The sequence below is a fragment of the Rana temporaria genome, chromosome 6, assembly GCF_905171775.1.
Source record: "Rana temporaria chromosome 6, aRanTem1.1, whole genome shotgun sequence".
NCBI classification, from domain to species: Eukaryota; Metazoa; Chordata; class Amphibia; order Anura; family Ranidae; genus Rana; species Rana temporaria.
This window is the reverse complement of record NC_053494.1, coordinates 204,573,333-204,587,781: the sequence shown is the minus strand read 5'-3', so window position 1 is coordinate 204,587,781 and position 14,449 is coordinate 204,573,333. Positions and strand designations below refer to the sequence as shown.

General features: G+C 44.5%; 1 protein-coding gene across 1 annotated transcript in view; it reads right to left on the bottom strand.

Annotated features, from left to right (window-relative positions):
• LOC120944183 (rac GTPase-activating protein 1-like) overlaps nucleotides 1-14,449 on the bottom strand; it is a 113,448-nt gene that overhangs the window by 15,872 nt on the left and 83,127 nt on the right. The window contains exons 11-12 of the mRNA XM_040358124.1: nucleotides 7,014-7,109; nucleotides 4,274-4,472 (exon numbers count right to left, since the gene is read on the bottom strand). Of these exons, the coding sequence (XP_040214058.1) occupies nucleotides 4,274-4,472; nucleotides 7,014-7,109 (295 nt within the window). The remainder of the gene's footprint in view (nucleotides 1-4,273; nucleotides 4,473-7,013; nucleotides 7,110-14,449) is intronic.

The following is a 14,449-nucleotide window of genomic DNA, read 5'->3' as shown; positions in this document are numbered from 1 at the left end:
ACAATAAACAATGCAATTTAAATGCATTTTTTGCTGTGAAAATGACAATGGTCCCAAAAATGTGTCAAAATTGTCCGAAGTGTCCGCCATAATGTCGCAGTCACGAAAAAAAATCGCTGATCACCGCCATTAGTAGTAAAAAAAAAAAAAATTAATAAAAATGCAATAAAACTATCCCCTATTTTGTAAACACTATAAATTTTGCGCAAACCAATCGATAAACGCCTATTGCGATTTATTTAACCAAAAATAGGTAGAAGAATACGTATCGACCTAAACTGAGGAAAATTTTTTTTTTATATATATGTTTTTGGGGGATATTTATTATAGCAAAAAGTAAAAAATATTGCATTTTTTTCAAAATTGTCGCTCTATTTTTGTTTATAGCGCAAAAAATAAAAACCGCAGAGGTGATCAAATACCACCAAAAGAAAGCTCTATTTGTGGGGAAAAAAGGACGCCAATTTTGTTTGGGAGCCACGTCGCACGACCGCGCAATTGTCTGTTAAAGCGATGCAGTGCCAAATTGTAAAAACCCCTTGGGTCATTTAGCAGCATATTGGTCCGGTCCTTAAGTGGTTAATGTGACATGTCACTGTCGTCAGCGCCCCCCGCTTCTCATTTTTATTGTGCCATGTCATTTTGCTTAGGGCCCCAGGGAGGTCAGGATCGGCACTGGTCGCAAACATAAATGAACTGCAAGGTCCACTTGAAGATTTTATTTGATTGGTGGAACACAATAAAGATCAGTTCCTTTCCTAGATTCATGCGACCAATTCTTTGTTTGGCCCTTACGCTTTTTTTTTTTTTCAGTTATACCCTGGTTAAATATTACATTCACGTTGTTTCTCTGTGTGTCCTCCTAGAAAAACACACACAATAATAAATAGGGGGATAGAGATTGTGAAGAAATGCCTTAAGCAAAAAACAAACAGCGGGAGGGTGCAGAGAAGGAATCAGGTGGACAAAAAGAATTTACTCTTATAAAATAAATCAATGTTCCTACTTTAGGAGTGTCCAACGGTTCTGAATTCGAATGAGAAAATAATTAGGAAACAAAATGTTTTGTTCACAACCAGCTGAACAGACTTGAGTTCCCCTGCAGAGGAAAAACTAGAAGTGTCAACATATCTAATAAAAGAATGCAGAAGGGTCCCAACGTGGCCTATGACTGGGGTATCAGAGTGCATCAGGCCCAGGGCCGACCCTAGGCAGGGTGCACAGGGTGCTTTGCACCCAGGCGCCTGCAGAGGTGGGGGCGCCAAAGTGGCAGAGTTCTCCCCTCCCTCCTTCTTTGTGTTTGTCCAGGACTAGTGTTCTGAGCATAGGTGTATGTCCATCCAGAACTGATTTGTCTCTGACCATCTCCTGTACCGTGTCTGCAGTCTCTGACCGTCTCCTGTACCGTGTCTGCAGTCTCTGACCGTCTCCTGTACCGTGTCTGCAGTCTCTGACCGTCTCCTGTACCGTGTCTGCAGTCTCTGGCCGTCTCCTGTACCGTGTCTGCAGTCTCTGGCCGTCTCCTGTACCGTGTCTGCAGTCTCTGACCGTCTCCTGTACCGTGTCTGCAGTCTCTGACCGTCTCCTGTACCGTGTCTGCAGTCTCTGACCGTCTCCTGTACCGTGTCTGCAGTCTCTGACCGTCTCCTGTACCGTGTCTGCAGTCTCTGACCATCTCCTGTACCGTGTCTGCAGTCTCTGACCATCTCCTGTACCGTGTCTGCAGTCTCTGACCATCTCCTGTACCGTGTCTGCAGTCTCTGACCATCTCCTGTACTGTGTCTGCAGTCTCTGACCATCTCCTGTACTGTGTCTGCAGTCTCTGACCATCTCCTGTATCATGTCTGTAGTATGTCTGGGGGTCCAACAGACTCTCTAACAGAAGCCCTCTCTGTGTCCATCACAGAGGCCCCCCTCCAAGTCCCAAAAAAGTACTCTACTTCTCTTCCTGTAGTTTGTTTATTGTTAAGAGATCATGTAAGGATCCCGGGGTAATAAAGACTTTGTGGGGGAGCATCTCTGTGGTTGTCTCATTGCCATAGAAACATTTGTAAAGGGGAGGAGTTATTAAAATGACCACGCCCGTGTGGGGGCGCCAGAAATATTTCTGCACCCAGGCGCCTGTGACCCTAGGATCGGTCCTGATCAGGCCTGACAAAAACCTGAACAGTTCAAACTGAACAAAAGGGGGGTGAGTAGGGGTGGGGGCGTTGGGGGAGGAATGAAAAAAACGTGTCACCTTTCAGGGGGGGAGGTGGTGCAGATACCTGTGTAGCGCCTGGCTACTTTCATAGCCGGTGCTGCTGTAAATTTAGAGGGTGGTCAGAGAGTTGGTTGCCTTTGGCCGCAAGGCTTCATTTCCCGATTCCCTCACCAAGGATGGTGGTGGGGGCAGCCGAGAAACGAGCAATTGCTCGCCTTTGGCTGCCGACATTGCGAGCACCTTGGACAGGTAAGTGTCCATTTATTAAAAGTCAGCAGCTGCAGTATTTGTAGCTGCTGGCTTTTAATTTTTTTTTTTTTTTTTTTAGGTGGACCTCCACTTTAAAGGTAATCAAGCGAAATTCACTCCTGTAAAGAGTTATCATGGGAAAAATGTGTCTCCATTAACCACTTTACCACCGGGCTTGTTTTTCAGATTCAGTGTTTACGAGACTAAAACAGTTTTTTTTGCCAGAAAATTACTTAAAACCCCCAAACATTATATATTTTTTTTTTCTAACACCCTAGAGAATAAAATAGTGGTCATTGCGATACTTTTTGTCACACCGTATTTGCGCAGCGGTCTAACAAGCGCACTTTTTTTGGAAAAAAAAAATCACTTTTTTGAATTAAAAAAAATAAGACAACAATAAATTTTGCCCAATTTTTTTATATATTGTGAAAGATAATGTTACGCCGAGTAAAATGATACCCAACATGTCACGCTTAAAAATTGCGCCCGCTCGTGGCATGACGTCAAACTTTTACCCTTAAAAATCTCGATAGGCGACGTTTAAAAAATTCTACAGGTTGCATTTTTTGAGTTACAGAGGAGGTCTAGGGCTAGAATTATTGCTCTCGCTCCAACGATCGCGGCGATACCTCACTTGTGTGGTTTGAACACAGTTTTTTATATGCGGGCCCTACTCGCGTATGCGTTCGCTTCTGTGCACGAGCTCGTCGGGACGGGGCGCTTTAAAAAAAAAATTTTTGTTTTCTTATTTATTTTTATTTAGTTTATATTTTTTTACACTGAAATAAAAAAAAAAAAAAAAAATATCACTTTTATTCCTATTACAAGGAATGTAAACATCCCTTGTAATAGAAAAAAGCATGACAGGTCCTCCTAAATATGAGATCTGGGGTCAAAAAGACCTCACATCTCATATTTAGACATAAATCCACGGGAGAGCGACAGGAGGGGGGCCCTCTCCCGCCACCGATAAGCAGCAGGAGGAGGACTTCCCCATTCACCTCGATGACCAAATTGATAAAGCCAAAATATTTTGTCCTTTAAATAGCATCTTTAAAGCGGGGGTTCAGCCAAAAAATTTTTTTTTAATTTTACACACATTAGATCCAGCATAGTAAGGGCATTTACATTCAGCGTATCTTTTTTTTTTTGCTCCGTACATACCTTTATAATCTGTTTTTCTCCAGGGCTTCCGGGTTCCGATGACTGCGGGACTGGGCGTTCCTATCCTTTCGTTGGATGATTGACGGCTTGTGAAACAGGTGACCTGTCGCACAACGCGTGTCACCAGATGTCGGGAAATAACCGAGCTGCAAGTCGGGACTATACGGCGCCTGCGCAGTCAGCTCCACACGGCGGGCGCAGGCGCCGTATAGTGCCGACTCTTAGCTCGGGTATTTCCGGAAATCTGGTGACGCGCGTTGTGCGACAGGTCATCTGTTTCACAAGCCGTCAATCATCCAACGAAAGGATAGGAACGCCCAGTCCCGCAAGCATCGGAAGCCTGAGGCAGGGTTAGGAACGCCCAGTCCCGGAGTCAGCAGAACGCGGAAGCCCTGGACCAAATCAGAATATAAAGGTAAGTACGGAGAAAAAAAAAACTTGCCAAAAGTATATGCCCTTACTATGCTGCCTCTAGTGTTAAAAAATCGTTTTTAGGGTGAACCTCCACTTTAACTTAACCATTTTTGGGTGGATTGAGTCATGGTTTTGCCAAACTTGGCAGACATATCTTGAAGCTTCGCTGTACCTCTATAAAAAGTTCACCCCAAAACATACACACATAATCCACTCCCCCCCCCCCCCCCCCCAACATACCAGCTGCCTCCAGGAACTGGACATGGAGGGAGAAGGTCAGAAGAGGCTCAAGTAGGGAGCGTAGGAAATCTTTTAGAACACTGCAGACAGTATGGATGTCTTCCTTCGAGAGTTGATGTGACTTGACTTTACCATACAGAAGCTTCTGTTTCACCTCTTTCACCTGCCGATCACACCCAGAGATGCGGTATAGACCTCTCTGGGGAGGAAACAAAACAAGGGAAGAGAAGTTATTTCCCTCTTCCCCACTGTATGGCATTGCCTTGTATCCTCTTGCTGGATTCTCTGCATTGTACAAAAAAAATAAAAAGTAAACAGTAAATCAATAAAATATTTTTTTTAAATAATTCCCTTTGTGGTGCTCACAGAGCAGAAGAGCTGAGAACTCAAATAAAATGAAGCATGGGCAAAGCAGCAAGTTCACTCAAAGGGACTGTCGCTGTCTATTCTGTCTGACTAATTCTTAGCAAGACCTGGTCTCCATAGTTGAACCCCCCCTCACAGGTGCACTAGGAAAGGAAAGTGAACTTCCAGTGCCCAGAAAGGCCCCTTGCCACTAGGGTGGATAGTAAAAAAAAAAAAAAAAGAGAGACCGGAACAATACAGGTAAAAGAAAAGGCAAACTTTAACCGCTGCCTCCTACCTGAACCTTGCTGGTGCCTGTGCCTGTCCCCCCCCCCCCCCCCGCCGTAATCTCTGCGTCCTCCATTAGCAGTGTACAGCGCTCAAACAGTGGCTTCCACACCGTTTCCAGACTCCCTTAGTGCCACTGCACCGGACCGGAAACGGAAATGGGCCTCAGTCCTGCCTCTTCCCCCTGCGTCACGCCGGAAACGACGCTGCGCTAATCCAGGGATCTATTCCGGCCACGCCAACATGTCCACGATGCGTGCGTTTGAACGCCACTTGATCCCCGCGTTTTTCGGCTCTCCCCGAACACTGAAGGAGGAAGAGGAGCCCGGGAACCACCGCCTGATCGGATTGGCCGGGAGGACAGACAGTCTCGTCGGAGGAAAAAAGTAAGAGGGAAGCCCTTCTTTCAGGAACACCTGAGGGGTACTGACTCCCCCCCACCGAAGATGTTCCCTCGAGCCGGAGGAAACACAAAAACTGAGGTATGCTAGGGAGGTACCTCCCTTCAAAGATCTGGAGGAAGAAGGTGTTTCCTGTGGTTGTGGGTGGAGTCACCATCTCTCAAGGTGCTGTCCTGAAAAAGACGCCTTGGGAAAAAATAAATAAACATTTTCGGGTTTACATCCACTTTAGTCCTGCCCATGATGGTGAGGTTTGAATGCAAGAAAGATTCTGTGGACAGGTGTCTTTTATACACATAAGTTGTTAGGAGCACCTTCTTATATTGTCAGGACTAATCTGTGTACCACATAACATATTGTAGCCAGTGCCGATCCTGACCTCCCTGGGGCCCTAAGCAAAATGACATGCCACATTAAAGTGGGAGAATCGGGGGGGGGGGGGGGGGGTGCCGAAAATGACATGTCACATTAAAGTTAAAGTTGAGAAACGGGGGAAGGGGGTGTTCTGCTGTTGGAAATTACATCTTACATTAAAGTGAGAAGCGGGGGGTGTGCTGGAGTGAAAAAAATATCTATGTTATCTTTCTCTTTTAACCACTCAAATATTGCTTTCCTTTCTTTTATTATTTTATTTATTTTCTTTCTTGATGCGACGTATGTATGTATGTATGTATGTATGTATGTATGTATGTATGTATGTATATATGTATATATATATATATATAGATAGATACACACACACACATATATATACAGTATATATGTGTGTATTTCAGTATTCACGTGAGAGACATTAGTATTATTTTCCTTGAATGAGAGTCATGACAGAGTTTAATCCTCCCAGAGTGAAGATGAGAAACAGATGGCTTTTAATTACTACTCCTAACCAACTTCTACCCCTCCCACCGAGTAAGAGAAAATGGCCCCCATGAGCTGTGGAATACGAAGCCTCGTGGTCAAGAACAGATGCAATAAGAGAAGACCATATGAATGAGCCAATCAGATGCACCCATATGTGATGACGTTTGCTTATGTCACTTTGGCTATAAAAGCTGTAATTTGAATAAAGGCTTTCCTTTCTGTTGGAGATGATGATGGAGACTGAAGTGTGAGATTTCTTCTGCATGCATGCTCACATCATCATGAATTTGGCTCAGCGGCAGAATAGAACATGCATCCTGGAATTGAGCCAGGGAAAATCTATTACACCGACTTCTTACCTCTTCTCCCATGCAGCCAGCGAGTTAAGAAGCGGGGTGAGGGGCCGAAAATGACTTTTTACCAGACAGGGACTCTAGTAATTTGGGGGGCTCTCCGCAGCTTTGCGGGGCCCTAAGCGGCTTGCATAGTGAGCCTATAGGGAGGATCGGCCCTGATTGTAGCCAGTCTATGGGGGCCAGAATTATTGTTGGTTGGTAGGGGATCAAATACTTATTTTACTCACTGAACTGCAACTCAACTTATAACATTTATATCATGTGTTTTTTTTATGGAATTCTGGTTGATATTCTGTCTCTATCATTTAAAATCCACAAATGCTAAAAATTATAGACCCTTAATTTCTTTGTAAGTGGGCAAATTTACAAAATCTGCAGGGGATCAAATAATTATTGTCCCCAATTTTTTTTTTACACACATAGCAGTTCACAAGTATTTTAAGTAAAAAGAAAAAAAAACGTCCCCAATACATGAGCAGATCTTCTTACCTCACTCAGCCCCCTTTTCTCAATCTCATTGACACAATGGACCACCAGGTTGGGCACCATGGGAGGCGTGGCAGGAGCAAAATCAGCCAGTAATCCCTGTTCATGGACAGATTACAGTTACAAAAGGAGCCATAAACACGTTACAGTTACACGGTGTAAGCATTCTAGAAAAATACAGTAGCAGAGAACCGGATAGAGAGGACTGATGCTAGTCGTCTATAGTTCTGACTTGGCGATGTGCTATAATGGAAGCTATACTGCATTTCGAAAGTCATTTTGCTGTGTTTTTTTTTTAATTTTGCCTTTTTTTTTTTATACATACGTTTTTTATATACTCACTCTAGTGACCCTCTATACACTATCTGGTCGAGGGTTTGTTGATGCCTGACAATACTTTTCCATTAATATGGAGTTGCTTAACTTTGTTTCTAAAGCAGTCAGCCTCTCTGAGAAGGCTTTCCACAAGATTTGGGGGAATTTGCGGCCATTCAGCCAAAAGAGCATTTGTGAGGTCAGGTACTGATGTTGGATGAGATCTGGCTAGGGATCAGGATTTCTATTCATCCCAAAGGTGCTCAGGAGGTTCGAGGTCACAGCTCTGTGTAGGCCACTTGTGTTCCTCCACCCAAACTCATCAAACCATGTCTCAATGAAGATTTTGGCTGAGAAGACCTGGATCGTTCCAATTCATCCAATAGGTTTTCAGTAGGCTCTGTGTAGGACACTTAGATTCATTCCACACCAATATCAAACCATGTCTTTATGGAGCCGACTTCAACATTTAGGACATAGGCAGTGGTGGTGGGTGGGTAGGTCGGGTCATCCACCCCCCCGGTTGGTCATCAAGCCCAGCACCCAGGGCTGGACTGGGACAAAAATTTGGCCCTGAACTTCATCCCGACTGGCCCACTTTGACAGGTCTCTCCCATGGCGGCCGGACAACTCCCGCACCCCCCCCGGCCACCCAAGCCCCCTCTCCCCATTCACTAGCCACTACCTGTTCTACATTATTAGAGTAGAATGGCTGGTACTGGTACTCTTATAGGCAGTACCAGTGGGGAAGCTAGACATTATTTCACCCGAGGCAAAGAATCCATTTGGAGCCCCCCCTTATGGGACAAGATTAGGCAGAAGTTAGAAACTCCCAGGCCAAAGCTGTTGAGTCAGCCGTCTGTCCCCTCCCCCATGCTCCTATGTCGTCCCCCCTGCTCCTCTGGTCCTCCCTTGCGTCTTTGTCACTCCAGGTGAGCGCTGTGGGGAGGGAGAGGAGGTGAGCGCTGCGGGAAGGGAGAGACAGAGGAGCGGAGGAGGGCGGCGGTCCGCTGTCACTGAAGCCGGCCCACCGGGAAAGTCCCAATGGCCAGTCCATCCCAGCCAGCACCCCATCTAGGTTGCAGGCTCCTACGGCCGTGGGCAGCGACTCCTGTGTCCTTTCCTCCTCTTGTGCATCATGGTGGCTTCTGCCGTGCGTCTCCTCCTCCTAAGCATCCAATAGGATTGCCTGTCCTTTTAGCCAATCGGGTGACGGGTCAAGACCCGCTTCTTGATTGGCTGGGAGGAGGATCAGTGTGGCGATCGCAAATCTTCATTCGCTATTGTCACACAACTGAGGGGGCTCAGAGCACGGTGCTCTGCGCCCCAAGCCCACCCTTTCCTGAAGCCTATTAAAGTCTCTGGCTCTAATCACGTGCTTCAAAAAAAAAAAACACACACATAATTGGAATCCATGTTCTGGTTCCCTATATGTAGATCACCGGATATAGGGTGTATACCAAATGCAGCTAGTATCCATGCTAATTGTAAAGGCTAGAAGAATGGACAGCCGCACTTCCAAAAAACCCTTAGGTTGTCTTTATTTAAAAAAAAAAAATGACAAATGCACTACAAAGTACAGCAAAACAGTGGAGATAGCAGCCTACGCGTTTCACACTGCAGTCAGTGCTTAATCATGCGCCCCTAATGGACGTGCCGCCACCGGACATAGGGTGTACCCGTGTTTCCCCGAAAATAAGACCGGGTCTTATATTAATTTTGGCTACAAAAATCACACTAGGGCTTATTTTCAGGGGATGTCTTATTTATTTACGGTATGTACAATAATCTACATTTATTCAAATACAGTCATGTCATCATGGCGATCTTAGAGTGGTTGTAACCCCAAAAAGAAAAAAAAAATATCCTGATCCTTTAAAGCATGATAGCCAGCACAGTGACCCGCCGTGGCTCTTCTTCTCTACTCTGAGCACTGCAGAGGAAGGGACCACTGACGTTGGAGAGGAGAAGATCTCCAGCCGGTCACGTGAGCGCCCAGCGGCACTGTAAGTAAGGTATTTTCCAAAACAAAGTTACAAAATGGAGACACACTGCACATTATATAATCTTTTTACAAAACGGATTACATGTTTTTACGACGACTTTAACTAGGGTTTATTTTCGGGGTAGGGCTTATATTGCAGCCATCCCCAAAAATAATGCTAGGTCTTATTTTCGGGGTAGGGCTTATTTTCGGGGAAACAGGGTATACCAAATGCAGCTAGTATCCATGCTAGTAGACATGTGTGATTCATTTCTTGCTAATCGAAATTCTGATGAACTTTTCATTATTCAGAGATTCGGATGTATCCAAATTTCCAAATCACAATAGTAACGAACTTCCACAAATGCAAAACACATTTTCTGAATTTGAAAATGTATTTGAATTGCAATAAATACAGTAAGGATTAAAAGTGAAATAGGGAGGATTCCTACTTATTCCTGCTGAATAGAAGAGAAAAAAAATATTAGACTCAAACAGAACGAATATAGCAGTCTTCCGAAATTCGAATTTCAAATCAAATTGAAAACAAAAAATATAGGAAACAAATCCAAATATACAAAAGAAATTCAGAAAACAGATAATTCTAACATAACGAACATGACTAAACTAAAACTATTAACTTAAAGAATGAATCCAAACACAACAACATTTTCCATTGTGCACATCTCTACTTGCTAACAGATACAAGAAGGAAGAACTTAGCAGGAAAACTTTTTTGTTAGGACAAAATCAGGGTAAATATGGCCAAAGATGGCTTGATAGTTATACGAAATCCTCTCTACCTCAAATTTCTGTTCACAGCGTCTCCCCGCAGGGATGTAGTCCCAAGGGAGGGGGCGAGCACACTGACTAACCCCCAGACAGAACGGCTCGGATGATGGGGTGAAGCTTACTGAAGAGGAACAGGAAGTGAGAAATTCAGACAAAGAAAAAAAAAACATTTAGAAGGGAAATCAAAGGAAAAGGTAAGTGAACCAACAATACACTAGCTTAAAAGAACCTATTTAGAAAATAAAAAACAAACCTTTACAACCCCTTTAAGGAGGCATAAAGATCACCAATAGATGTACAGTAAAACCCTAGTTTGAGAGCATAATTCATTCCAGAAACATGCTTGTAATCCAAAGCACGTGTATATCAAAGCATTTTATTTACAGGGTATAAAAGAGAAGAGAGGCACCTCTAATGCCGCGTACACACGACCGTTTTTTCCGTCGGAATAAACTCCGACCGATTTTTCCAACAGAATTCTGCTGTCTTGCATACACACGGACACGCCAAATTCCGAGCGTCAAAAACACGGTGACGTACAACACTACGACGAGCCTAGAAAAATGAAGTTCAATGCTTCCGAGCATGCGGCGAATTGTTTCCGAGCATGCATGGTTTTTGCTCGGTCGAGATCTCCACACAGACGAATGGAGTTTCCAATATACATTTTTTACGTCGGGAAAAAAAGAGAACATTTTCTCTTTCCAAGTCCGTCTGAATTTCCGTCGGGGTATACACACGGTGGGAATGTGCGATGAAAAAATTCTGTCTGACTTTTTTCAACTAAAATTCTGACCGTGTGTACGCGGCATACTGTAAGGCCTCGTACACACGACCGAGGAACTCGTCGTAATTGAAACATCGTTTTCCTCGACGAGTTCCTTGTTAGGCTTGTCGAGAATCTTGACAAGCTTGCTTTGCGTACACACTGTCAAGACAAAATCTCCTTGTGCTCAAACGCGGTGACGTACAACACGTACAATGGCAGGGGAAGTTCGATTCCACTGGCACAACTCTTGGGGCTGCTTTTGCTAATCTCACGTTACTGCGTGTTAAGTAAAAGTTTGGTAGGAGACGATTTGCACTTTTCACGTTGCAGCGTGACAAAAGTGCCATCTCCATTACAAATGCTACTTTTACCGAAGCTGCGTTCCCGTCTCATACTTTATTCTGAGCATGCGCGGGTTTCTTAGCATACACACGACCGTGTTTATCGTCGAAAACCAGCCCGACGAGGAACACAACGAGGAAATTGTTCTCTTTTTTTCTCGTCGAGATCCTCGACAGTTTTCTCGATGAAAAACATACACACGACCGTTTTCCTCTGCAAAAAAGCAATGCTACCAAGTTTCTTGATGGATTCTGTCAAGGAAAACCGTTGTGTGTACGAGGCCTGAGTGTAGCAATAAGTTGCTAAATGTTGTACCTTCATTAAAAGTAACCATATTGCTACACTTTTTTATACTCAGTTGTGACACGACGCTACTCTTATGCCGCGTACACACGATCATTTTTCGGCATGAAAAACCTTGTTTTTTTAAAAATGTCATTTAAAATGATCGTATGTGGGCTACACATTTTTCAGGTTCTGAAAAACGACAAAAAATTTTTTTTTGAAAATGCTGCATTTTTAAACGTCGTTTAAACCATGTCGTTTTTCGGGTTGTAAAAAATGATCGTGTGTGGGCTAAAACGACGTAAAATACCCGCACATGCTCAGAAGTTATGAGACGGGGACGCTCGTTCTGGTAAAACTACCGTTCATAATGGAGTAAGCACATTCATCACGCTGTAACAGACAAAAAAGCGCAAATCGTCTTTTACAAACACGGAATCAGCTAAAAGCAGCCCAAAGGCGAATGGAACTTCCCCTTTATAGTGCCTTCGTACGTGTTGTACGTCACCGCGCTTTGCTAGATCATTTTTTTAAAACAATGGTGTGTAGGCAACGTCGTTTTAATGATGAAGTTGGGAAAACTTTGTTTTTTTTCATGCTGAAAAATTATCGTGTGTACGCGGCATTATATCAAGATATCGCTTGTATATCAAGGCAAAATTTATTAAAACATTTAGCTTGTCTTGCAAAACGCTCTCAAACCAAGTTACTCTCAAACCAAGTTACTCTCAAACCAAGTTACTCTCAAACCAAGGTTTTACTGTAGAAGGCTCTTGTTGTCACATAGGTAGACTTTACAACCATTTGGAAAGCTACTCTGCCAGTGTGTTCAATACTTCCATGGAGCAGCACTTGAGGTGCCGTTACAACGCATTGGGCAAGGATCCTGGGGCCAGATTCACAAAAGAGATACAACGGCGTATCTCCTGATACACCGTCGTATCTCTGAGATACGATTGTCGTATCTATGCGCCTGATTCATAGAATCAGGTTACGCATAGATAGCCCTAAGATCCGACAGGTGTAACTGTTACACCGCGTCGGATCTTAGGCTGCAATTCTAGGCCGGCCAATAGGTGGCGATTCCATTGCGGTCGGCGTAGAATATGCAAATGACTAGTTACGCCGATTCACGAATGTCCGCTTTGCCCGTCGATCTAAATTTACGTCGTTTCCGTAGAGATGCGTCGCATAAGACTAAGCATGCCCTCTAGGTGGTCTAACCAATGTTAAGTATGGCCGTCGTTCCTGCAATAAAATTTTTAAATTACACGTCGTTTGCGTAAGTCGTCCGTAAATGGCGCTGGACGCCATTTACGTTAACGTCGAAACCAATGACGTGCTTGCGACGTCATTTAGCGCAATGCACGTCGGGAAATTTTAGGGACGGAGCATGCGCAGTACGTTCGGCGCAAGAACGCGCCTAATTTAAATGGTCCCCGTCCCATTTGATTTAGGCGGGCTTGCGCCGGGCGGATTTACGCTACGCCGCCGCAAGTTTACAGGTAAGTGCTTTGTGAATCAAGCACTTACGCTGTAAACTTGTGGCGGTGTAACGTAAATGGGATACGTTACGCCGCCACAGCGTAACGCAATTGTATGTGAATCTGGCCCCTGGATCTTGAGAAGATAATGGCCACTGTAAAGCCATAAGTAGCCCATTGCAAACAGATTTCAGCTTGGCGATACAGTAAATAAAAAAGAGCCTGAGGGCTTTGACCCGGATTAGCTAAAGCTAGTTTTTATTACCTAAATGACAGATTACACTGTAGGAGAAGGGCGTGCAGAAAAAAAATTGTAAAAATGAGGACACCACAAAGCTACGAAATCACTCCCTGGTCATCTCTAGACTCAACTAATCCCTCCTAATTGGATTGTCTTTATGTAGACTATCCCCCCCCCCTCAGTCCATCATGAATGCAGCTGCCAGACTCATCCAGTTTACCAACCGCTCAGTGTCTGCTACTCCCGACAAACCCTCCATTGGCTGCCACTCACCCAAAAAATAAAATTCAAAACACCAACTACTTACAAAGCCATCCACAACTGTGCCCCCAGCTACATCACTAACCTAGTTTTAAAGTATCAATTGAATTGCTCTCTTCATTCCTCCAAATACCTCCGGCTCTCTAGCTCCCTCGTCACCTCCCCCCGTGCTCGCCTCCAGGACTTCTCTAAAGCTTTTTCCATCCTTTGAAATTCCCTACCTCAATCTGCCCAACTCTCTCCTAAATCCATCCTGCTTTAGATGATCCCTGAAAACCCTTCTCTTTAAAGTCGCCTATCCTGCTTCTAACTAATGCACTGTGTTTTTACTGTCTCCATCAGCTCACCCCTCCCCAGTTATTACCTTCCGTATCATTTGACCCTCCCTCCTAGATTGTAAGCTCTAAACGAGCGAGTCCCTTCGATTCCTCTTGTACCAAATTGTATTGTAATGTCTGCCTTCCTTTTGTAAAGCCCTGCGCAAAATTGTTGGCGCTATACAAATCCTGTATAAGAATAGTAAAAATAAATAAGAAGTGTAGCGCTTTGTTGCTACTAGTAACCAAAATCCTCCTGTATGAGCTAAAGAGTCCGGTCTGAACAGTCTCAATGGCTGGCTAGAATAGCGGCTGTTTCTAGGCCAGAGGTCTGCAGTACCTCTCCCCGGCGGCCTAGTAATTTAGTAGCACATGTAACTTGGCGGGCTACTGTTCCCAGGAAGTCCAGTCTGCAAATCCGGCGCCCTCAGGCCACATGCATTTAACACATTTCCCACAGTCTCTCCTCTGGCCTTGCACCCAGCTTCCCTGGCATGCCTAATCCAGAAATCCACTCACCGAGCTTTTCCTACCCCGAGTCCATGATGGAGAACTGTATCTGGACACATGTTCCCGACATCTTCTCCAGCCCTTCTGTTCCAGGACACTCCATCCATGACCGTGTAAGGATGCAGCTCCTTCCCAGACT